At 36.5% G+C, this 27,454-nt stretch overlaps 1 protein-coding gene and 2 long non-coding RNA genes across 3 annotated transcripts in view; 1 reads left to right on the top strand and 2 right to left on the bottom strand.

Moving 5' to 3' along the window:
• Positions 1 to 27,454, bottom strand: part of LOC141902107 (cadherin EGF LAG seven-pass G-type receptor 2-like) — a 161,393-nt gene that overhangs the window by 37,132 nt on the left and 96,807 nt on the right. Inside the window, exons 27-29 of the mRNA XM_074789748.1 lie at positions 20,390 to 20,497; positions 3,537 to 3,795; positions 2,866 to 3,027 (exon numbers count right to left, since the gene is read on the bottom strand). Of these exons, the coding sequence (XP_074645849.1) occupies positions 2,866 to 3,027; positions 3,537 to 3,795; positions 20,390 to 20,497 (529 nt within the window). The remainder of the gene's footprint in view (positions 1 to 2,865; positions 3,028 to 3,536; positions 3,796 to 20,389; positions 20,498 to 27,454) is intronic.
• Positions 14,846 to 15,851, bottom strand: LOC141901400 (uncharacterized). Its single transcript, XR_012618829.1, has 3 exons — positions 15,677 to 15,851; positions 15,026 to 15,154; positions 14,846 to 14,918 (listed from the first exon to the last, which is right to left on the bottom strand). It is a non-coding gene; the product is annotated as an uncharacterized LOC141901400 (long non-coding RNA).
• Positions 16,336 to 17,331, top strand: LOC141901401 (uncharacterized). The gene is made up of 3 exons (XR_012618830.1): positions 16,336 to 16,528; positions 16,969 to 17,134; positions 17,219 to 17,331. It is a non-coding gene; the product is annotated as an uncharacterized LOC141901401 (long non-coding RNA).

The following is a 27,454-nucleotide window of genomic DNA, read 5'->3' as shown; positions in this document are numbered from 1 at the left end:
CCTCTTCCAATGTATGGCTGCGGATGCTAAAATAATGGTACAGTAAGAAATCGGCGTATTTATAGATGGTTTTAAATCCTGGAATTTACTACTACAATATTCAGACCTTGTCCTATACCTATAGTTTGCTGCTTAGTATTAGCAGGTCACAAGAAATTACAATTTATTACAAATACTATCAAACAGAAAACACAGCGGCCGCTCATCTTCCGCTACGATTATTCAGCCTATTTTCATGTCAAACGTGCACGCGCCAAGCAGTGTATAGCAGTGTATACTGTACGAGCGTGTGTGTTTGTGTGTGCAACAGTCTAAATGATTAGCACTCCGCACGCACGTGGAGGCCTTGTGTTAGTGAATGTTCGTTAACACATCAATGTCAATCAAAACAATCACCGGTTATTAAAATGAAACAATACCTATGGCGGATATGTGAAATAATTACTAACAATAATCAAATTTGAATGATTTTGTTACGGTGTTTTCATCACCTCACAGCAGTAATTGAATACATTAGCAGTGTTCTCCATTGTAAGAAAATTCGCAGGGACGGTACATACTTATCGGAACTTTACTTTTTGTAGGTACTCAGATGCGTTTTCCTAGCATTTTGGGTCATAATCAACTAGACTAAGCACAGTAATTTTTATAGCCTTTGGCTAGAAAGCGATCGTCGGCAGTTTCCTTGAAGCAATTTTCTGATGGGGATTGGTAGTCCTACAAGCGTAAAATAGTTCGATGTTCTTCCATTCATATAACTAGATTTGTCAATATATCTCAGCAAGCATTTATTCATTTACATTTGGTAACCTAATGTTTGAAAAATATTTTGGTAATCATAATAAAAGTTTTTCTATGGGCATTGAGACTTGTAAAATTGAGGCCATTGGTTTAGTTCATTCAGCGGCTGAGTGCAGCAATTTTTAACTCGTCATGACCTTTCCGCGCATTGATTTTTTAAGATTTTTAACACGCCAGGAAATCCCAAGATATTCATAGACATACCTACCTGAGCGGGTGAAGGACTTTTACAGGGGCGAACATGAAAATTGAAGGGGCGTGCCGGCCCTTAAAAACCCTCTAATGGAAAACACTGACAATGTAACAATCCTGATTTCTTATTTTTGGTTTTGCATGACTGATGATAGCATGTATGACTGATGACAGCATTTTAATATTCCATCTACGAGGAAACATCCAACAAACACTGAGTAATCTTCCAGGTTATACAACCTTACCTTTAAAAATTTCAATTATAGTTAATAAATATATAATCTTAAAGCTTCGGTAACACATTTTCCGAGACATTCTGTAGAAGTTCATCGAACCTAGTTTAAGCAAAATCAAAGATCTAAGTCTAAATCTAAAAATTGTGCCTTTCTGCCCCTGATTATATCGCACATGCAGTCCCACACAACATTTTTGGTTGGCCCTATATCGGCCCAACATTGGCTCTGTGGCATTTCATCGGCATATTTGCCAATGTACAGCCAATATTTAGCCAATGTAAAATTTTTGACAGAATTTTTTGTTAAAATGCTTAGGGCAAATAAACTGTTGAATTTCATCATTGCACAGGGCCGGCGGAACCGGTATGGCCAGTACAGCCATGGCCGGACCAATAATTTTTCAAAATTTGTGTAATAAAATTCCTGTCATGCTGACGACCGCAGGTCTATCTAAAATATTGACTTAAGTAAGGCTGTAGACCGGTTTCTGAGAAATCACGATCATCGTATCGGAGTTTTTGGTCTGCTGAAGTTCTTAAACCTTAAACTTTTTGGTCATTGGTGGTATCATTCAGTAGTCTGAGTAATTTACAGTTATCTCTCATCGTTATACTGATTTTTTCCTAGTTTCACATGGTTAATTGGTATATCTCTATTATAAATATGTAGTATTTCCATAATACAGCAGCTCAAGATAATCCTGTTTACAAAATTTTCAAGTTTGCATATCCCAATCTTGGATTGTTTCATTACACATTGTACATTGTTTCATTACGATATTAAAAAGCCGGTTTTGGGTCTATAGATTTCTAAATCAGTGTAGCAACCTTCTTATCTTAACCACCTTCAAGTACGTATCTCCCCAACAAATCGCCACAATGCCGATGGCGGCCATGACAATTAATACTCTTGTGTGGCTATAGAACCGGCAAATTTTGACCTCAAAAATTTTAGGTGCACGGGACATCGCTATTGGGGCTTGATGGAAACAAAACAAAATTGACTATTAAAATGCATTCTGAAATGCTCCCAGAATGCGTATCATAAGTCAATTTTTCCAAATTTTCTGCGCAATTAATAATTGCGACCAACCAGAACGCGCTATGCGCATCTGCCTATTTATTAGGTACGGTTGGGGATGGCCGTACCAATAGTTTTTACCTTCCGCCGGCCCTGTTGTATCATTAAAAAAGCGACCATGGCCATAAAACCGGAAAACAAATATTACTCATCGGTCCGTCATTGGCCCAACACTGGCTCTCAGTAAAAATTGGTGTTATTAACACAAAAGATTTCTGCATACACAGATTATTTGCTCCAGACTCTTGTCTGAGCAATCTTTAAAAGATTGCTCAGACAATAGTCTGGAGTAGCAGAATGTGCAGTGTGTGCCAAAGGAAACCTATTTTTAGTTTCCGATAACAAAAACATGTTTAAACTTCGTTCGCAACATATTTTTAAAAAATCGTAACAACGCTTGAGTTTTCCATAAAACATACTGAAAATAGACTCAAATCGTATTTTTGAACACCCACTCGTAACACCGTAATTTGAACTGTCAATCCGTAATCATTACGGGAAAATTGTAACAGTTGGGAGGTCTGCAGAATTTGTAGAGAGAATGAGCGCTACTCACTAAAATTAGTCATTTGATCCCATCTTGGCAGTCCATCCTCATCATCATTATCAGAAGAATGACTTGACGCAAGTTCCAGACTGGCATTGCAGACGGATACATCACTATCGGAGTCTGATTGTGGCTGTTGTTTCCCTCTACTGATTTCACCAGTATCAGGATCTTAAAATATATATATCTATTCTAGAATATTCTGATTGATTTGTAAATGTCATCATAATTACTATTGTCATCGTTATTATTAATACATGTATTATTGTTTTACTATTTTTAGGGCTTTTATCAGCAAAATTAACTCGAAATTGTCTTCATTGAAACTTTATGCGCTGATGTATTGCCAAAACACATCCAAGCCACTTCAATGGCACAAATCAAACCCAAGCTGATAGCTACAGTGCAGCAAATTCGAAGATCAGGTCACACTTTTTGCTCCAGACCCTAGAAGCTTGAGATGATTTTTATTGGCATTAAATCTGGCTTCTTTTATAAATTTCACACCATTTTCAGTAATGAAGAAAGAAGTTCTTTTGCATGAAATTTATGTCATCCAAATCTATAGAGGAATTAGATGTATTGGAAGGTCTTTTCAGCCACATCAAATTCTTATTTATTGGGCTAATATTCTAATATAATTCATCTATTTTCAGCTAGGAAATGGACTTAATTCTTACCACCAATGGGCAATGATTTATCATGAAAAAGTGAAGAGTCATATCCATGGTTTGGAACTGTAAAGTCCGATATAAATTCTGGATGATCGGATGTTGAAGTGCTTTCTTGTCTGTAGATCTTGCTGGGTCCATAAAAACCTCCAGAGCTTGTCCTATCTGTAGATCTACTAGTGGTTGATGTAGTAGAGATTCCTACACTACAGGCTGCTCTGCTAACCATACCATCCACTGAAGTATTCTGATAGGCTAGCGCAGACCGCTAAAAATAAAAAAAGTTCAAGGATGTATGGTGCTATGAAGCACTTCTTTTGGTAAGATCTTTATGGAAGGTGAAAGCCACCAAAACATGGTTATATGTCATTCGATAATCAAAACGTTTAAATAGATGATGAAAACATACAAAAAGATAGTGAAAACATATAAAACGGTGATGAAAACATGAAAAACTGCCAAAGGGGATAAAAGGTCAATTGATGGTACATGATCATATTTTCATATTTTATCACCTTTTCATCTTTTAACACCTTTTCATTATCTTTCAACGGTTGCCAATAGCAACCATTCGATGATACTACTAACGCCATCTGTGCATATAGAGGCTATCAATCCATCTATTTCTGATAAATCTAGTAGATATGAGTTCCAATGTCTCTACTCCGCACTCTGTTGTCGCGCTATAATCTTCAAATCCCAAAAAAATTGAATATGATCATGTTCAAGTCCCTTATTTACATGTATTTCCTGTTTGATCATTTATGAGCATTGATGTATGATCATTTTTTGTAAATTTTTTGTAAAATGCCTGGATTCTGAAGCATTTTTGTTCCATTCATGACTTCTCGGGGTGCCTTTAACATTAATAAGAAAATGCTTATTAATTATTCTTAAGAAAAACTTTGCGTCAACAATTGTGATGCCTTACTTACTCTTATTAGACTGGTGTGAGAATTTTATGTATCACATATTCATAAAATTTTGACAATTCATGAATGACTCTTATCAGGAAAGATACTAACTTATCCTTTCTAAAACTGACAAAGTGAAAAATTCATTATCCTTATAAATTAACAAGCAAAATGATTTATGAATAGAATTGATAAATTTATTTGGACAATTCGCTTGTCAGCAAAACAAGTGAAGGTGTTGCTGAAAATTTAAGATCATTTGCTATTTGACATTCAGGATTCGAGCCTTAGCTTAACTTAGTCTCAACAAATTGTCAGAAGACATTTCCCGAATAGCCTAATAGCACGCAACCTAATAGCTACGAGTAATCGAGATGATTGCCCGTGTAGCACGCACGAATAAACTAGTGCAACTAGCTTTATCAAAGTTCATGTAAATATGAATTTTCTCCTGGACCTGAACCCAAAAGTGCGATCAAACCTATACAAATACACATGTCACGACGGCCGCGCATTCAACGATTTCTCGACTAAGTTGATTTAGGCTACCTGACGCTTATTATTGAGTTGTCCTATCTGCAATTCGCCTGAAATAGATGGATTGACGCCTCTATATGCCGACAGGTGGCCTTCGTAGTATCATTGAATGGTTGCTATTGGCAACCGTCGAAAGATAATGAAAAGGTGGTAAAAGATGAAAAGGTGATAAAATATGAAAATATGATGAAATACCATCAATCGACCTTTAACCCCTTGACCGCCACTTATTTTTATAATAAATATACCCGTACGCCACTTATTTTGGGGGGATTTTTATGTCGTGACCCAAAAGTTGAAAATTGCCTTCCAGTCACTTATTTCTCAATTAAACTGCTATAAACCATATATATTTGAAAAGGTAACATTAAGAGCTATCTATTCAAGCCCATAAAAATACTTTTTAAGATACTTGGTTGTTCATGATGATGTCATTATGACGTCATCAATATGGCCGCCATCAAAATTTCATATACACACCTCCTTCTGAAATAAAATTTTGCATATAAAAAGTGCAGAAACAGTTTTGTGTGTGCCTGAATGGATAGATATGAATGTTACCTACAATATACAACCATTTCTGTGTGATTAGATCTCCAAATAAATTAATAAAGGCTCTTTTACCTGAAAATATCCGTTTAGTGAAATTTCATGGAAAAACACAAATATCAATTGTCACAGTTCATATGCAGTTGTATCCAGTTTATAAAGTATGCCATTGTTCAAAACAGGGTGCAGCACAAAGAGGCACATTTCCACAGGCAACACACCTGTATTTCGTTTCAACACGTTTCCGTGTTCCTGGAGCCCCATTTTCGCGATCACGTTCTGAGCAGATTCGACAGACACGAAACGCAACTTGTCTGTTTCCAGTAGGAGGATTCAGAGCTGGGAAGTGTCTTCCACTAAAGCGGATGGGGACATCATTTGACGCTCTTTGGCGACCCTTAGCTGCAGATGTTGGATCAGCACCAACACCCTCCACAATCTGACTTATCAAACGTGTGCGAAATTTGAGATGTCGCGTGTTTCTTCGAGTTGGATCTGCCTTCTTCCAGAGAACAAAACTGTTTAAAATTGCGATATCGATCAAATGCATAGCTAGTTTACGGTACCATTTGATTGTTTTACGATGCATAGCATAAGCTTCAAGCATTTGGTCCTTGAGATCTACGCCTCCCATTTGATGATTGTATTCGACAATTACATGTGGCTTGCGTATTGGCTCTTGAGTGGTGCGGTTGACTTTCCCAGTATCAACGATATGTTCATCATGATAGTTAGATAACATTGAAACATACTTTTTGTCCAACCAACAGAGTGCTAACAGTTTGTCTGAGCTTCTATGTGTAATGTCTCCTTTCACCAAGGGAATTTGTACCCCATTAGCATCATAATGATACTTCAGATCTTTGGGCATGTGTTTTCGATCAAGCCGAACAGTACCGACAGCATGAGTCGCACGTTGATATAACTCCAGAAAAAGAACAGGGCTCGTGTAGAAATTATCTACCGTCAATTTGTATCCCTGATCAAGCAAACCATCCATCAAATCCATGACAACATCATAAGAAACACCATGCACAGACGCTTGATTTGCAATTTGATCTTGTCCGGTATATAACCTGTATTTCCAACAGTACCCAGTGCTACTTTCGCACAGCTCATACGACTTTAGTCCGAAACGTGATCGCTTTTTGGGTATGTACTGCTTGAATATCAGCCTGCCCTTCCATAGCAAAAGAGCTTCATCTATTGACACACACTGTTCAGGGGTGTACATGCGTGTGAAACGGGCAGTAAGATAATCAAAAAACGGTTTGATCTTCCATGCACGCTCACCCTCTGGTCGTGGAATATTATTATTCTGAAAATGTATCGCACACAAGATTTGTAAGAAACGATTCCTACTCATAATTTGCCCAAATCCTGGTGTTTCCAGAAGACTGTCTGTTGACCAATATGAATCAACTACTGGTTTTTCTACCAATCCAAACATTATTACCAATGTCAAAAAGCGCCACATAGTCTCACGATCAATCGGTTTCCACTTATGCATACGTGCATATTTTATATTAGCAGGCGTGGTTATTTTTCTCTCATTTCCATATCGATTTGTTTCTCTCACCACAATATCAATTAGTTCATCGGTAAGGAACAGTATCAAAAAATCCCATTCTGTAGCATCATTTGGTAATCGGAAATTTGAACCATGTTGTCCTGTAAATGGAAACGAGTGAGTTACCTGTGGGTCTCTTTTCCATTCTATTAGCGGTGGTTGATGAGGTTGATGACGATTTCTTCCTCGAACACCAGCTACACCACGAGCATGTCCACCACGGCCTCGAGCTTGGCCACGACCACGGCCTCGAGCTTGGCCACGACCACGGCCTCGAGCTTGGCCACGACCACGAGCAACGATGCGTCCACCACGTGCTCGTCCGCGTCCGCCTCGTTCATGGTCTCCACCGATATTACCACGAACAGCTGATCCATCGCTAGCTCCACTGTCGTCATCAGAATCTTGACTACTAGGTAGGCTTAAAGCTCCTGAAAAATAAATAACCAGAAATTCATGAGAATTTTGCCTATAACTTCAAGACCGTACTCAAAAACGAAAACACGGAGGAATACAAAGAAATTATAGGTACCGTAAAGTAGGCCTCGAGCAATAATTCACACTGAAATGTGACACTGACATTATTCATGTTGAGAGTTGATGTGTACATACCTTCAGATTCGCTGGCAGTGCCATTATCATCACTATGATCTGAATCCATAGCAGAAACCGACGGCGACGCTCTATCAGCATCGCTAGATTCGTCATCTTCAGCATCCTGTAAGGCCCTATCATCAGTATTATCACTGTCACTGACAACATCCTGATCACTGCCATCATGGAAATTGGCATTTTCACTTTCATTTCCGCTTGAATAACTAAAATCATCATCGTTTATTTGATCAACAACAGCTGCAAGATCATACCGTTTAGGTCTACGATTAGCCATGAGAATCTCACTCATACACATAGATTGTATCCCTTGTCATCAAAACACCAGCAAATTCATGAAATTGCTTCCATTTCAAGTACGTGAATGTTTACTACGGTACCTATATATGCGTAATGTTACTCGATACACAGTAGACCTTGCAAAGGCAGGTCGAATCCCATATACATAAATACCGACAATCGGTACCGACATTCCGGGGAGAAACGGTGATACCGACTATGAGGAGAGAATCCCACAATGATAATAAAAAGTCCGAAAATGAAACTTTGAGATAGTAGTTTATTCAACGTTTCGACTATATCCTAATAGTCATCTTCAGGAATAATGAGATACTGCAGAAATTATGAGATATATATACAATCCAGAGACAAAGAGACTAATTCAAGTAATCAGAGATGATACAAACTAAAGGAAAATTAATGTAGAAACAGTTACACGCTAAAATAGATTAAAGGGAAGCAAACTAAGGGGTGATTATAAACAACAATAGTGAGTATAAATATAAATGAAACTTAAAGTCAGTAGTAAAAAGAAGACAAACTAAGGGGCACTTAAATTAAAACAAAGGTGAATACAAGTTAAGTCAGAGACGAAATTGATGAGAGAACAAATAACAAATAATCAAAGGGGAAATCAAGTGTTGAGTTTAACCAGTTTACAGAGGAATTTTGATATAAGTTTATTATGGGGTGAAAAACCATTATTAAGGTTTACAACGTTGTTCGAATTTTCAATAATTAATGCAGATTCCAAAATATGTCTTCTAGTTTTATCGCTGCAAGGGTAAACTAATTCAGCATTAGCAAAATCAAAATTGTGTGAAGTCTGAAAAACATGACTAGCAACTCCGCTTTCAGGTTTAAAGTTTTTTACATCTAATTTATGCTCTTTTATGCGTTGATTAAGATTCCGACCTGTTTCTCCTATATATACTTTGTCGCAAACTTTACAAGGTATTTTATAAATTCCACAGTTTAGGGATTCGGTTTTCGGTTTGTTGTTAATCAATATGTTACTAAGTTTATTATTGTATTTAAAGATGAGTTGTTTATTTAGTGACCGAAGAGAAACTTTAGAATTCTCGAGGAAAGGTACATACGGTACAATGATAGGCTGTTTATCGGTAGCCAACGTAGGAGTTCTAAGGTTGTTACCAACCAACTGAATAAACTCATTGATTCCAGCCCTTGGACTAGATTTAGCAACACCGAAAACATAGTAAATTTGTCTTCAACCACGTTATCTTCTACTCAGTGTCAACTTCTCGGCTACGGTTTGAATTTTTTCTCTTCCTCATCAAGATAAACATGTTTTAGACTTTGTCACCCAATTGGAATATCGCAAATCATCTCCGAACAGTTTGGACTATAACTTTATATTCATGAATCTACAGGCTGTTTGCGATCAACTCAACAGGAACCTCTTTGAATATCTACCCCGTCGATTTCGGCTCGCCCTCCAAGAACTACGGAAGTTAAAGACTATTAAAATATCTAAGGCTGATAAAGGTGGCAAGATTGTGATTTTAGATCTGGATAATTATAATGTTAAAATGCAATCTCTCTTGGATAATCCTGGTGTTTATAAGAAACTTAAATCGAATCCTCTTCCTCGTATGCAAGCTAATTTCAACAGAAGTCTTTCGGATATTATTAAACGTTTCCCCTCCGCTAAAGAAACTCTGAATAAGTTCCATTCACGTCTTCCCTCTTTACCATATATCTATGGATTGCCTAAAATTCATAAAGATAATGTTCCACTGCGCCCTATAGTCTCCAATTGTAATTCTCCTACATACCGGTTATCTAAATTTCTCGCGAAACAGTTATCTCCGGTGCTCGGTTCGTTCTCTCCGTCGCACCTTCGCCATAATCAACACTTACTTGAACGTATTAAGAATATTATCCCTGGCAACGACAAATTTATATCATTTGATGTTACTTCCCTTTTTACCAATGTTCCTCTTGGACCTACTCTTGATTTCTTAAAACGCAGATTACCATCACTTAACATTAACTTCGGCATTCCTACGGATTGTATCATCGACCTTATCTCTATTTGTACGACGGACTCCTTTTTTGAATTCAACAATTGTTTTTACGAACAGACATTCGGTATCGCTATGGGAAATCCTCTAAGTCCTATTCTAGCTAATTTATTCCTAGAACATGTTGAATCTGAAATATTGCCTCTTTACACTGATATTCACCCTAAAATCTGGCTCAGATATGTTGACGATGTTCTGGCTTTGGTTCCCTTTGACTTCAATGTTGATAACTTTCTTATATATTTAAACTCCCTTTACCCGTCTCTGGCTTTTACGTATGAATGGGAATCTTATAGTAAAATACCTTTTCTGGATGTTTTGATTTTTAACTGTGGATCCTTTTTGAAATTCGCGGTTTATAGGAAACCTACCAACGCTGAATCCTACCTCCATTACTTCTCTTTTACTTCTCCGGATATTAAACTCGGTTTAGCTCAAGGATTATTTCTTCGCGCTTTGAGAATTTGCGACCCCTCATTTCTACCCGATGAAATTCACCATATTAACCAATCTCTCAAAAAACTTGCCTACCCCGATTTCCTATTGAAAAAAGCTCTACTTAAAGCTCGTACTACGCACTTTAGAAATAACAACCTTAGAACTCCTACGTTGGCTACCGATAAACAGCCTATCATTGTACCGTATGTACCTTTCCTCGAGAATTCTAAAGTTTCTCTTCGGTCACTAAATAAACAACTCATCTTTAAATACAATAATAAACTTAGTAACATATTGATTAACAACAAACCGAAAACCGAATCCCTAAACTGTGGAATTTATAAAATACCTTGTAAAGTTTGCGACAAAGTATATATAGGAGAAACAGGTCGGAATCTTAATCAACGCATAAAAGAGCATAAATTAGATGTAAAAAACTTTAAACCTGAAAGCGGAGTTGCTAGTCATGTTTTTCAGACTTCACACAATTTTGATTTTGCTAATGCTGAATTAGTTTACCCTTGCAGCGATAAAACTAGAAGACATATTTTGGAATCTGCATTAATTATTGAAAATTCGAACAACGTTGTAAACCTTAATAATGGTTTTTCACCCCATAATAAACTTATATCAAAATTCCTCTGTAAACTGGTTAAACTCAACACTTGATTTCCCCTTTGATTATTTGTTATTTGTTCTCTCATCAATTTCGTCTCTGACTTAACTTGTATTCACCTTTGTTTTAATTTAAGTGCCCCTTAGTTTGTCTTCTTTTTACTACTGACTTTAAGTTTCATTTATATTTATACTCACTATTGTTGTTTATAATCACCCCTTAGTTTGCTTCCCTTTAATCTATTTTAGCGTGTAACTGTTTCTACGTTAATTTTCCTTTAGTTTGTATCATCTCTGATTACTTGAATTAGTCTCTTTGTCTCTGGATTGTATATATATCTCATAATTTCTGTAGTATCTCATTATTCCTGAAGATGACTATTAGGATATAGTCGAAACGTTGAATAAACTACTATCTCAAAGTTTCATTTTCGGACTTTTTATTATCATTGTGGGATTCTCTCCTCATCGCGTCAACACGGATATTGTTTTTTACCTATCGTGATGATACCGACTATATCGGTACAGGCGGTCAAGAGGTTAATCACCTTTTGACAGTTTTTCATGTTTTATCACCTTTTTATATGTTTTCATCATCTATTTACACCTTTTTATTATCGAATGACATAATATGTCATTCGATAATAAAAAGGTGTAAATAGATGATGGTTATATTATATGGTTATGTTATATTATATTTTTGTTATATTATATTATATAGATGATGGTTATATTATATGATATTATGATGGTTATTATTATAACCATGTTTTGGTGGTTTTCGCCTTCCATAGATCTTTTCAGAGAAGCTTTTGAGATTAGTATTAAATGCCACAGGGATGAAAACAGAGGCGTTTAAGAAACATCTAAAGATTTGAAATAAAAGTATTAGAGGCTAACTACTATGACTACTTTTATTGAGCACGTAGGCTATGCTTTGTTGGATGAATTAAAGCGTGCGACCACAGACTCTAAATATAGATTTCCCACGCAGCGCTATTGCATGTATATACATTATTGATCTGCACAGTAGTTCTAGATTACAGCAGTGTTTCACAAAATGATGTTGTAAAAAAAGATTTCAAAGATAGTAGCACCGGTTTTATGAGACGCTTTCACGGTCTGTTCTTTAAGTAAGCTATAATAAAAACGGACCTCCAACTGCGGAAATTCCAGAAGATTTAATCCCTGCGACCAAACCTCCGTAAGTACAGGAACTTTATGGGGATTTTAGGGAGATACAATAAAATCCACAGTAGTGTTATACGTATGTGGCCAATTAACATTTAAGAGGTCACACGTTACCCATTTGTCTGTTAACAAATAATTAAATTCATATCCACTCGTACCATAAAATACAGATCAAATACATTACCTAATAACTAATAATAATCAATGTTGTGTGTATTATCACATCACCTGTCATACCAGTTTTACAATTAGTATTCATGAGAAGGACCCTAGCCATGCTAGTGGTTTTCATATGTCTATTGTGTCATACAGTGGGATTCACAGACACACAGTGCAAGGCTACTGTTATAATTCTTTAACCGACACTAATTTTCAATGGGGATTCAATGGGGTGGGCTTATATGGATGCATTTCTGTGATGGTATGAAAAGCATGTACGACTTGAAAATTGTGAGAATAAATTCAGATTTCAGTGAAGCCACTCGTCTTCCACCAAGTTGTCGTTCAACAGAATTACGAGACTTATAACTGGGTTGTTATTTGAAGTGACACTTGAAGTATTTTTTTGTGAAATAGAAGAAAACACTAAGCTTTTCTGAAGGTGTAAGAAACTTTTGTAAAAAGTAGGTCTTGATATAGGCCCAAGCAAAATATGATTGGCAAATTTGATTATGGTTATGCTTAAATGATAGGAAACTTTCCCAGTCATGCTATCAGCATTTTTTTTTAATTTAGAGAAATATTCTAAAAAGCCAAATTTCACACTCAGCGTTAATAAGATTAAAGTACTTGAAAGGCTGAATCCAAGAACATGTCTATCTCACTTTTGAGCCCAAACGTCTACTTTTACTTAGTAGCCACTTGAGAACAATAAGCAATTAACGATATCAGCTACTTTTCCAGTAGTATACATTTCAAAACAGTCACTCTGAAATAGTATTCCTTTCAATTCTGTTGGTTTTCTATAGTGGCTGTTTCGAAGAGTCTACTATTGAAAAGTGACCATTTTGAAACATCTGGTTTCGATAGTGCACACTAGCAGTAGAGGTGACTGTAAAACCACCCGCCTGTTAACAGTGACTTAGTGATAGTAACTCCTACCATAGCAGCTACTCTCAAAACACATCATTTCTAAAAGTCAACTATTGAAAAGTGACCATTTTGAGATGGCATGGTTATTTCCTGTTCAAAATAGCAGCATCTGTTAAAGATTTGCAGTGATACGTGACAGGTTCAAAGGTACTGTTAAACCCTATATGCTTTGTGTACAGAACTCTGTATGCTTTGAATACAGTTCTGTGAATAGAAAATCAAAGTTTTTGAGATGCTAAGAATCCCCTAAATTATATTACGCTCAACAAAATGGAAAACTATTCATTCATATAACATCATCATGGATTAAATCCATTAATACTAAAATATAGTGCCAGTCCTAGAATTCTTTACATTTGCGATTATAAAACATTCTGGTGCGTTCATAAATCTTTGATTTTGTAGAAAAGTAAGACAAGACAAAAAAATAAATTTGTCTTTTAGGCTTAATTTGTTTTTACCCTTATGAAAATGGTACACGTGTATTTAGCTAAATACACGTGTAATACACGTGTAATATGAAATTACACATGTACTTTTGACGTGTATTTTGAAGTACATGTGTAAAACACGTGTATTTCTAAAATACACGTGTAGTTTGGACATGTATTTTGAATTACACGTGTACTGAAGAGGTGTATTTTGAAATACACGTGTAACTTAGGACGTGTATTTTAAAAACATGTGTAAATTCATGTGTGGCTTCTGAAATACATATGCAATCTGGATGCATGTACCTTGGCTAAAAAATTATACATGTACCTTGTTTCTCATAATTGGTCACTTTTGTAAACTGCAATAAAATTTGTAATTACATCATTTAGCTTCACATGATTTCATAAAAAGTAAGATTTTGCATGTAATGTTCGGAGAATTGAAGGAATCTCCTGTCTTTTTAATTGTTTGATCCTCATTTAGTAGTTTTTTCCAGGATGCCATGTCAAAAAATCATGTTGTTTGTCCTGTATTGACTAGATTGGATCCTGTATGAATGAAGCACATGTCTTTGTTGCCCTCTGAATAAATGCAAAAACTGTTTCACAAAAATCATGATCTGAACAAAAAATTTTGGATATTTCATTTATTATCAAGATAACTAGAGGCTTAGGGGACTGCCCAGGCCCCGAATTACAATGTTATTTATGAAAAATGTTGAATATATTGCTGTCACCAGCTCCAAGTGTTCTGCTTTCCTTGTAGGCCCATACACAAAAAATGTCCTTTTTCCTCTAATGTTGCCTTATCGTACTGTATATCACATAATGAACATTTGTATCATACCTGCAGTTTTTTTAATAATGTCTTACATACAGCGCAGTAATATTTGTTCACCTCCGCACATAGAGAAAATCTTTTCAAAATAGGCATTTAGAACTGCGTAGAACCGCTTCTCAGTAACAGTAAATTCAACCGATCCAACAATCCAGTCAAAACAGTTGATGTGGATCCAGCTTTGAGGGAGAACATAATAGTAGTAACAGCCCCACGAAGGGTCACCTCAGCATTTGTGTGGAGAGGATCATCTATTTCCATCAATGAGCTGTGGCTGCAAAACAGATTAAACATTTTGGTAATTGGTCAAGTTCATATCGGATGAGTAGATTGGCAATTATGATTGCATTCACTTTAGTCATAAGGCACTGTATTACTAACTTATGTCGTCACAACCATTGTCTGCATTATTGGTGGATTGTGGCCATTTTCAATTCTTAAATCTTCCAGATTCTCAAAATCGACTTCTTGAAAAATCAAAATGTCCATCATTTAGCAACATATTACAAACTACAAAACAAGAAGTAATTTGAGAATAAATTATTCCCAAGCATATAGAACTTAAGGCTACAGTAGGCCTATACGTAGGTTGGTTTCCAGCTAGCGATTTCGTAGCCTATTGTTGCGATGAACATGCATAACGTACCAGATCGGACCTGGATTTTTTGTCTGTAAGGGCTTATATACGAAATACCTAGCATTGTCTATCATACATTATCCATTATATATGTATACACCATATTTTGTATGTTATACACATAAAAAGTATGTGGTACAATGCGATCATCCAATATACAGACACTGAGACAGACAGAGGCCATCCCCTCAATTAGCACTGAGCCCGCTTGTGAAAACTAACAACATTAACATTAAACTAAACAATTGGCCTATGCAATAGCATAATTCTCCATGTCTCTTGTTTGTCCTGTCAACTTTATTGAACTGTCAAACCAATAATTTACTTGTTTAACATTATTATTGATAAGGACCAATAAAGTCAATTTGATTTGCTTAGATTTAAATTGATCTTACCTCCAAATGTTTAACATGTAGGCCTACTCGCGTATTTTAACTGGCCTTCTACTTGCAATTTCTTTTTCAAACTCCATGCTTGCAAAAGACGAATTCGGTTGGTATACATCGATATTTACCGGTAATTTTTCCACTAAAAAGTGCATCTTTATGTTATTTGTCTTCCATTTTGGAACACTACTAAAATAAAAACCTCACTGACGAACTGACTAGCTCCGATTAAATGGTTTTCAATGAACAGAAAAACAACCTAGACAAAATAATCTCATCTAAATGTTGATTTAAATACTAACAGGCCTTATTCATGCACCTTTTTGTCTATTTTTATAATACAGCGTATATTTAAATGATCGTCATTTCTTCACTGAATCGTTATTTTCAACTTACTTAATTGATAGCTTCATAATAACTTAGTATAAGTAATTTTTTTACTAATTAAATATCACTTATCACGATTATTCTTAAATTCTAAAAGAACTAAAATGCTGATGTAAAACTTATTAATAATTAAATAATCTATTTCAATTGAACTCCCAAGCACCCCTGCGCAGTGGCAGCCATATTGCCATTGTTAAGCAACACGTTTTCACGCCGTTTTCACAGGCTTTCACGATCTATTCAGTATTATATTCTCATAATTATTGCAAAACGCATTGGATGACAATGTATAATAGGGGATCATTGACAACTGGACCAAAAGTGACACTGCTTCTTTGTTTGAGGTGAAACACATAGTGGATCATTGAATGATTAGATTCATTAGAGTGGATTCGAATGGAAGTGGAACAGAAAAAGTCGAAGGCCATTTGATTTATTATCCCGCGTTTAAAGGACGCGTTGTGGATTGTTCAGGTATTATTATTGTTATGTACATGTAGTAAAGTAAAGGTTTATTGTGTTGGGCTTCAGGCCACCACAAGGTCACTAAAAGAATATGCTTATTGGAATGAAAACTAACATGACTAAGTAAATATTGTAGGCCTAGAATCTTTATTTTTAGTATTGAATTGAATTTGAATTAGTTATGGTTATTAGTAGGCCTTAAATGATTGAATGTCTAGTGAAAAAATTGTGAGTGATCATTCCAATCGTGAGGGATAAAAATGGAGTTTCTTTGGTGTTTATTCATCCAATCTAAAAACCGCAGGATCATTTTGATTTTGTTGTGCGCCCATCATCGCCATTAAATTTGTATGCTGGACATGAAATTAGGTCGCTGTCGGAGTTTCGATTGTCGGCAAAAACGACGTTAGTGCAATCAATTCTTGACCATTTTTTTTCAAACTTTATAGGGTCTACACCAATAAGAATTGATCCAGACCGACACTATAAAATTGGAATTCCCATTTTTTGGCTTAAAAATGTGTCCACCAGGGGATTGTTGGAAAATGATGTTAGCGCGAGAGAGCCTTCAATTTTCCACTGATTTCTCAACAATGACAGTGTGATGAAAATCAGGTATTTACATAATAGATTATATGAGCGTCGAAATGGTTTTAGTATAGATTACAGCGTGAGCATTGTAAATTCTTCTCATTTTAGGATGCCTACTCACTATTGAATGATACAACAGCTGCTGCCATACGCTGATTATTCTGAAAACCTAATACTGTTGGGTGCATGCATGCTGTCGTCCACTCATTTAAAAGAAGAACTAAATGTCAAGGCATTGGACTGGATGCGAAGCAATGAAAGTCTTCCATGAGGAAAAAAGTTGGACCCAAACCGGGTCAGCTAAATAATACGTAAGTACATGAATTCAATATATAATGGCTAGCGTTCATTTGTTGTTGATTTACAGGGGCGGATCCAAGCTGGAAGAACGAGGGTTCAGCTCTTATGAAAAGGGCACTAGTCAATACAGGTCTCACGGTGTGAAACGGTAGTATGGGGTTTGTGCACTTCGATCATAGGGTGGAATTTTTCACCTGTGATTCAAAAGGGCACTTGGTCAGAAAAGGGGAGGGTTTAACGTTTAATATGGCGCTCGAGGCGAACAATCACCGTGTCCTGATGCGTTGGGTGATTCAGTCGAAGGACGTGTTGGATTCGGGCGATTCAGTCGGCGCAGACCCTGACAAATTAGGTGATTTTACTGACGATTTCGTTGCACAACATAAGTGCTCGACGAAATTGCCTAATGTGTCCCCAGCTTTAGTCCATTTGAGACTTTAGTCCAAGCGGGCTATTGCATTCACCCTTTGTTCGTCTGTTGTTGGAATCCAGTATTTTGGGAAGTTTTAATACTCTTGATATTTAAGTTATACATATATCTATCCTAGCCATGTCTCCAGCCCAAAACTGCTCCGAATCAAGATGGCCAACTGCATTGGCCATTTTCGTTCCCCAAAATCATCACTTATGCAATTTTTTGAAGTTTTCAAGGGAAATTTTGAAGATACTTCAATCTTGACACAAGATGGCCATCATGTGACCTTTTTTGTACCCAAAAAGGTCATTTTTGCCTTGTAGCTGCCTAATGGTTTGCAATTTTTCTTTGAAATTTGTAATGGGTGTACATTCTTAACAATCTAAAACATACGAGACAGATTTTTCGATCAGTCAAGCGTGACACATTTGGCAGCCATCTTAGTGTCATCAGTTCTTATTCGTAGATAGAAAAAGGTTTTTGAAGGAAAATATCAACAGGTTTTGACTTATAGTCTTGATATTTGATAATTGTTACCACTGTTGTAGTATTCATCTCATGTGGAATTGGGGTTACCCAGGTTTTTGTTCTCACCACCAGGGGGAGTTGAATATTGAATTATATACAATTTGTCTAATTTATTTTTGTACCTATGAATACTTTATAACATCGATCAATTATGAAATTGTAGCTTGTGACATGTTCTATGATAGTGGTGAGTTTCAATGTCCTGTTTCTATTTTATTATGTTGATTGGTTAGCATTCGAAACCATATGGGCATGGTGTCCCTAGACCCCTTGTTTTTCATCAGGTGGCGTTGAACATTGAAATTTCCAGATTGTCAAGCATTTCACCATATGGCTTAAAATCAAGTCATTGAAGAGTGCAAAAACTGTTAACTGTTATATGCAGAAGACTCTTAGAAAAAGCTACAGAATTCAATCATCATCCCAAGCAGCTGAAGTTGAATTATTTATCCGGGTAAAGAAATCATTTTATACTTTTGCTTAATTTTTTTCAAATGGTTATCATTTCAGAACAATGTCAAAAGGAGAAGGGTGCGAAAGAGGCCAACATAAGACATGCCATTACTCAAAGATTTATAAAATTTATGAAGATGAATAAATCAGTTAGTATGGAAAATGTGAATCTCTTGAGTTCTAAACAGCACATGGATTAAGGAGATGGTCCTCACATGGTGGTTTGATTTGAATTCAACAAAAAATAGCAATTGAAGACACCTGTATTTAGCATGAAGTACACGTGTAAGACACGTGTAATATTGGATGAAATACACATGTAATTAGGATAAAGTACACGTGTAATACAAGATGAAAAACACGTGTAATAAGGATGAAGTACACGTGTAATTTGGATGAAGTACACGTGTAATAAGGATGAAGTACACGTGTAATTGGGATAAAGTACACGTGTAAAATTGGGCCAATTTTACACGTGTACTTGAAATACACGTGTATTTTCATTTACAATTACACGTGTACCATTTTCATAAGGGTAAGGGTATATGAGAGTGGAATATACAAATAAAATCATATGTTCAAAAAATGAATTACGAAAACAATGTATCTAAAATACTTAGAATTAACCTTGAATTAATTGTTTATTTCGATACAAACGATTTTTAAATAATCTACCGTAAAAACCGGCATATAAGTCGAGTTTTTAACCCTTGATTTTACCACTAAATTATTGACCTCGACTTATACGCCGAGTTTTCTACGAAGTATTTTCAGGTCACAAGAAATATTGATTCTACCAGACAAAAAAGACAGTGTTCATCTTCTTACTGCTATAACAGTTTGAATAATTATTCATGATAAATTAAGTTATTTAATGAAAAAAACTTCTTTCATTTTGACACAGCTTCATTTAAAACGATGTATTCATATATGCGCACTCATAGCAGCGCTTAATACACTAGGCTATATATAGCGTGTGACTCACACTACTGTATCACTGTATGGTAGTGTATTATACCTGAGTGTGTGTAACAGTCTATTGATTAACACACTGCAGCAATCAGGCTGACGTGTGGCGGCGTGCGTGAAGGCACACATCGTTATCAAAACAAACTATTCAATACAATGATACTAGTAATTATTCTTCTAAGAGAAGGGACTCGACTTATAAGCCGGATATATGTTAAAATCATGAAATGTACCAGATGTTTCAAAATGGTCACTTTTCAATAGTAGACTCTTCGAAACAGCCACTATAGAAAACCAACAGAATTGAAAGGAATACTATTCCAAAGTGACTGTTTTGAAATGTATACTACTGGAAAAGTAGCTGATATCGTTAATTGCTTATTGTTCTCAAGTGGCTACTAAGTAAAAGTAGACGTTCGGGCTCAAAAGTGCGATAGACATGTTCTTGGATTCAGCCTTTCACTTATTCGTTTGACAAATCTTCTCCCAATAACAAGTTTTTAGAGGTGACATTAAAAACAATGTCATCGATTCACTTAAATCTTCCTAAACTTAAGATAAAAGTAAAAACGTATATAAACCTGCTCTGGATCTATAAATCTTTTAATACTTACGGGTTTGGTTACCGAAACATTAGTTGTGTAAGTGTTTCCTAAAGACTCGTCATCATCTTTTTCAATGCCCCGACATCTGTTCATGCAGCGTAACAATTCATATCGAACCTAAAGGACCAGAAGAGAGGGGTAAAGCAATTAAAACACACATATTGCATTGACACTGATATACTATAATGTACTTCCATTGAAAATTTCATGTTACACTGGAAGATAATAAAGGACCCATGGTCCAGGGCTCGCCAAACTGGTGTAAAGTAAAAAATCTGACACGTAGGCTACCGGTATGCAAAAATTCATTCCATCGAAAATTAAACAAGAAAAAAATATATAAGGACTCAAATTTGGTCAGTGTGAACTTTTAATGATAACTGACTTTTAACGAGAATGAAATCTTCGAAAAAATGATTAGGCCTATGGGCATTTTGTTTGTGAAATAACGTGCACAAGCTGATCCACCTCGATCAATGTTATGATGTCATGATCAACACCGGGTCAACACAAATTCTATACAACGAAGATTTTAAGGGCTTTAGTCTTTGAAAGGCCAAAACTACTGAAAAAAGCATCGGATTTTGGCGATGTGAAATTCTTCTTATGTGTGATTTTGGACAGTCAAAGATGCAGCATAAAAAAATGTGCTCAAATAAATCCAATTTTTGAAACTTTTTGGTTGATTTCTAAAAAAAATATGAAACCCACGGCTTTCAACTTTGCGCACCAAAAAGAAAAACCAATTACGAAATATATTTTTGCTTAATACGTTAATTTCGCCCAGTAGTAGTGAAATTACAGGCTACTGAAATTGCATTTGAGTGTGCTAAAAATAGCTTTGAGCGTAGTGTATTAAGCATACGAATGATTAAGCATACGACGAACGCGAGCCAAAAATATATGAACTGCTCAGCATTTTTCATAAAGGGATAAACATTACCCTGGATTGATTTGGGGACCATAATTTGTCGACAAAAACCCACAATAAAAAAGAACCAGAAAGAAACTTTCCATGATGGATTTCTGTGTAATTGTTTCTGTTTCATTCACCGAACTCGCTGTCAAAAAGGCGATTCTCGATATAAATAGTAATGGGTTTTCCCCGCGGGATACCCGCTTTGGGAAAGACACCTGAATCGATGCTACGAGTTCGAATCCCAATATTTAGACGTAATTTATTATTCTTTGAAATAAATTCTTAGAATTTCTATTTATGATAGGATGTGCAGGTTTTGATTTGGTAATGATGTTAATAAAAGTTAACCTCTTAAGGTATTGTTTTCTATCTATTATTTGTGACGGATTAGTTTCGATGCTCCTCACAACCCGCCCCACCACGTGTCACTTATTCACGGACGCGCGGATTGTATCATTTGTAATAGGTCTACCACATGAAAGAGTCCATGGCCTACCGTAGAATAGTAGGGCCTACTGATCACGCTATGTGCGATGAAAGTAGTGTTTGAATAAAACAAATTTTTAATGAAATAAACATTATTTATCATAATTAATCAATAGATCAGGTGCCGCCTAAATAATTGTTTGTTTCGTGAAATTTGTACAAAACTTTGCGACTTCGTCATGTCTTGTGACCCTGAAAATACTAGAAGAATCATCGGTAAGCTTATAAAACGGCGAGGTCAACATAGTAACAACAACTTCGTGGATTGAAAAAAAAAACTCAAAAGAATTATTTTTTATACTGATGAGTTATACTGATGGGGAGTAGCGACCGTCATTGACACCGGTTATTTATCCATTCACTATCAAATGTGACGAGCCCAATAAATGATTGCGCATAGATTCGGCCTCTCAGCATTTAGCACAGCAGTTCCGAGAAGTGTTAAGACCGATCAGCGCGCGCGCTATCTAAAACCGGTGCTAGTATGATCAATATCTACAGGTATATACGTGTTCAGTATTACACAGCGAGTACCAGTATGTTGATCGAGCGTCGTCGTAGCAACGCACTATACAGCGGCTTGAACTAGCGAGTAACGTTAATTATCTTTTAACCAAATTAGAGCACTTATAACCATCGGAATCAAATATAAACCAAGCTGCACCATCTACATCAAGTAGAGAATACCTGTGTGAAATTACAGAATTGTCGGTCCACACAAACAGCTTAAATCGTGTCATAAAGAAACATCCACAGACGGACAGACAGACATGACGACGATGCCATAGATGGGTTCGTCTAACGACGAAACCCATCAAAAACTATCTGATAGTTTGACGTTTCGACTCAAATCTATGAGCCATTTTCAAAAACTGATTTATTGTACAGTTCTAACAATACAAAATATAGCAACAAGGTAACTAAGTGATCCCTATAGCTGTTAGTATATAGTGACTAAGGAGTTTATTTTGGGGGGAGAAACCTAAATTGGAATTGACTGTGAAATCCCCAAAATAAACTCCTAGAGTCACTATATACTAACAGCTATAGGGATCACTTAGTTACCTTGTTGCTATATTTTGTATTGTTATAACCGTCGAATAAATCAGTTTTTGAAAATGGCTCATAGATTTGAGACGAAACGTCAAACTATCAGATAGTTTTTCTTTTTTATTGTGGGTTTTTGTCGACTAATTGATATTGGACAGCCACTTGTCTATGGAAACCAACCATAATTTGTGTTGTGGTGAAACTATTGGAGAGATTAAAAAATATTCGGTCATGCTGTCATCATACACCAGCACCATTAAATACAAAACTAGCTGCTGAAAAACGATTGGTTACAGAACTGATGCTGCGGCTATGAATATTTACCCCACAGGGTTGCCCGATGCTATTGAAGTTACAAGGCTTGTGTCTTGATATCAATGTCACTGCCTTAGTTTAGCCCCAATATAGAGTAAGTATAAAGAGAACTAAATTTCTATAATGACCTGAAAATCATAACAGTTCTCTTGAATATCCAAATTGTTGATGAAACACTCATCGAAATAACTTAATTAAGGTAAATAAGTCGGCTGGTCCTGATAACTTACACCCAAGATTGCTACATGAAATGCACAGTGAACTGCAAAACCCCTACAAATACTATTCATAAAATCGCTACCTAAAGCTTCACTGCCAGTCAAATGGAAAATTGGGCGCATTACCCCTCTATTCAAAAAGCAAGATGTACATGAGGCACAAATTTACCATCCAGTGAGCTTAACTCTATGTGTATGCAGGCTACTTGAACAATTGCTTAGTGATGACATCATACACCCTTTATAAAGCCAAAAGCCTTTTTAAAACAGATATCTTTGCGTTCAGATTTTAGCTAAAAAGCTCGTATTAATTTTAACGAGGCCCTTTTTCAAAACTCAGCTTCATAGGGTTTGGAGAATGGATAATGCTTTAATGAATGATTTGTATAAATATATGCTCAGTTGCACAGTTGAAGAGCCTTCGCTCAGGGAACCATGTTATTTGAATTCGCTCCATGTGTTTAGTAATTGGCTCAGGATACGGCTGGCCTAAAAACAAATAGATGGTCTCTTCACATGAAAAGAAATATATTTCAACTATAGATTCGACAACGATATTTGAAAATATGCCACTACCAACAGAGGTAAGTGAATTTTAAGACCTATTCAGATGTCAAGGGCACTTAGATAAAGGTACCTTTTTCCTGTAACTGATGTAATATCGACATCTGATGATGATGATGATGATGATGATGATGATGATGATGATGAAGAAATCACAAGAGTGACTAATACTGGGTTACTCCTACTTCCGAGATAGGCTCTGGAGGTGTCATTGTATGCTTAGAAAACAAAAACACAAGCCATAGGCGACAACAGTTATCAGGCTCTGGCTAGAACTCTGAAATAACCATGTGTTTCCATTGCATTTTGGATAAGTTATAACTAGGGCCAATGGCTAAATTTCGTTAAGACAAACTTTCGTATTTTGACCCTGTACTTAAAGGGTTAATCCAAGTATAAGTGATACCTGACAATTTCTCTAGATTTCAACCAGATGGTGAAGTTTACCTTGATGTTCTGGACCATATAGAAACTAACGTTTATCGGAGGTCCTTAAGTTCAGTACAGAAGTAGTGTAAGAGTGGCATGCATGGATAGTGGGTTACATATAAGAGGGTTTAAATCGTCACGGCACCAAAATGTGGCTATGCACACTTTGTAATCAGGTATTAAGAAGATGACAGACACGTTGAATTTTGTGTATCCAAAGGTTTTCAGCGGTTTTAATTTCGTCAGCGGAAAATTCGTCGAGTTTCTGCTTCTCCACATTTTTTACCTTTGATATGAATCGCATAACAAGCGCAGTGTGACGTAATAGTTGGGTTAGTGAACTGAAATGCGGTATATCAATGATCTGACTAATCCCGACTGTTTCCGCTGTTACTTTATTCGCACTTTCGGTTTGTAATTCGGCCTCACTTTCGGTATCTATTGTCGCGCATACGTTAGTTGTTTCCAATTGAAAGATAGGCCAGTCTCCATGTTAAAGCCATAGTGGACCATTCCACCATAACGTAGAACCAGGTAACTGATCAGTTTCGATTCCCTGGGTTAACAAATCCGCAGGGTTGTTCCCGGTGGGACAGTAGCAATGTGATTCGAATTTGAACAGACAAATTTCCTGAAGTCGGTTCTTGACGAAACACGGCAATCTCTTTTCAGACCTTAGCCAATTTAGAACGATTTCACTATCGCTCCACAAAACACAATTGCTTATCTTGGTAACTTTGTCGAGTGATTCGCAAACAAATTTTGATAATCGGGAGCCCAGCAGGGCCGCCATGAGCTCGAAGCATGGCAGGGAAAGCTCCTTGACCGGGGCGACTATGCTTTTCGCCATTACGATGCTGGTTTCTGCACACGTTTCAAGTATACGAAGGCGCCATAGGATCGGGGACTGGCGTCCGCAAAACAGTGTAACTCGTATGGCTCGGTGCCATCAACAGAACGGTTCATGAAGAATTTTCTATCTACTTTGATATCCCTAACGCACAACAAGTCCGAATACAGAATACGCCACTTTTCTGAGAGATCAGCGTCAAGTTGATCGTCCCAGTCTAAGTTATTCTTCCAAAATTCTTAGAAATAGGATAGGAATCTTTCATTTAATGTGTACTGGTGCTAAGTAGCCAAACGGATTGTAGAGAGTGGCAACCTTTCTGACAACTTCTCGTTTGCTGAACAGAATCGGCTCGGAAGTTAACGTGGTGTTTTTCTTGTAACCTAACTTGTAAGATATTACGTTCCAAATTAGGCCAAGAATATCGACGACCGATTTCGAGTTCAGGATACCCCCGCGTTCGGCTCGGTGCCAAATTTCAACACAATTACTGGTCCATTCCCATAACTTACAACTGACAGATTTCATGACGTCATTCACCTGGGCATAATATTCGGTCACTTCTTTGAATTTGTTCAGATGTTCTTACATTGTCGACGTATATCTTATCTTGGGATCATGTGCTACGCCCGATTGATGTTATCCAAGATGAGCTTTGATGATATTTTAGATAGCCGAGTTTAGACGCAACAGCTGTGGGTCCATTTCCTTGCTCGACGTGGTTCCGCACGATTTCCCAGTAGTAGTAGTCTATCCCGATCAAAACAGATATTTGGAATGAATCTTGGTTTGATAGGGGATGAGCTAGCTTAAGCCCCTTCAAGTACGGTAGATTCACGAGCAGTGATTTGATCTTGTTATTGACAGGTGTTGTAATGGTAGGTACAACCAGAGCAGACATTGTGATGTTCCCATGTTCGGTCGTTGCTATGATCTTCACCTTATCGAAACATTTTTCGCGCGTATTTTCATCACCAACAAGAGCCTCAAGGGGCACAATGGCCAGCCTGTCAGATTTGCTTTTTATAAATGATGTAATCTGTGAGTTATATTTATCAATATACACTTCCTGCTCAATATCATTTACATGGTACAATCGTGTGTTAACACAGACAGCAGGAACGAATGTAATATAGAAATACTAAGTTATTGTATTGTTCAACGCCCTTGGTGGCCATATAAAAAAACCAATGAGCTTGAAACTCACCAAGATCATAGACCATGTCAGCTACAACTTTCCAATTGATTGTGGTAGCAAAATATGCATAGGTACGAATGTAATATCGAAATACAAAGTTATTGTATTGTTCAACGCCCCCTGTGGCCATAAACAAAAACCAATGAGCTTGAAACTCACCTCGATCATAGAACATGTCATGAGCTACAACTTTCCAATTGATTATGGTAGCAAAATATGCTTAAGTATCAATATGATGTGGAAAAACTTTTTTTCCACCTACGAATGAGTACTGATGACCCCAAGATGGCCGCCAATTGCGTCATAATTGCCTGGTCAAAAATACCCTCTCAGATTACGAATGATCAAGGTTATTGATAAAAGTGTCTTCAAAATTTCCCTCGAAAACTTCAAAAATGTGTAAAAAGTGCTGATTTTGGCGAACAACAATGGCTGCCAGTCGGCCATCTTGAATCTGACAGGGCCAGTTTTTTGCCTGAAGATGTGTCTAGGGTAGATACACGTATAAACCAAATATTAAGACATTACCTTGAAGTGTCTTTAAAACTTTGGAACTCTCTTGAACTATCTAGATGGTTATCTCTCGACCTCAATAGCTTCAAGACCCATCTCAAAACAACTTTGTTCCATGCAGCATACCATTAACTCTCGGAAAGCGAATTGGATTTAACATTTTTTTGGCAGAATAAAATTTGATTGAATTTGCAATTCGAGCACATGGCTAATTAGCATATCAAGGTCATACACCGGATTTGGTAAAACCTATTTTTTCGCGAATCTTGCGCAATTGTCAAGGATGAATTTTCTGTAGAGCAAATAAAAATTCCTCCCAAACACCAAATCAACTAAAGATTTCATAGAAATCGATCTTGAAATACAATTTTAAATCTTAAAATAAAACCCGGAAGTAAAACAGTAGATGCGTGAACACCTGATTTCTGTAAACGAAATGTTGGTTGTGACAAAATTGTTCAGACGGTTTTAGGTGGTAATTAGTACGGAAACGTTACGACCATGGTCGACTTATTCGATGAAATCAGGCCTA

The sequence above is a fragment of the Tubulanus polymorphus genome, chromosome 3, assembly GCF_964204645.1.
Source record: "Tubulanus polymorphus chromosome 3, tnTubPoly1.2, whole genome shotgun sequence".
In the NCBI taxonomy this organism is placed as follows: domain Eukaryota; kingdom Metazoa; phylum Nemertea; class Palaeonemertea; order Tubulaniformes; family Tubulanidae; genus Tubulanus; species Tubulanus polymorphus.
This window is presented reverse-complemented; position numbering and strand designations above follow the sequence as displayed.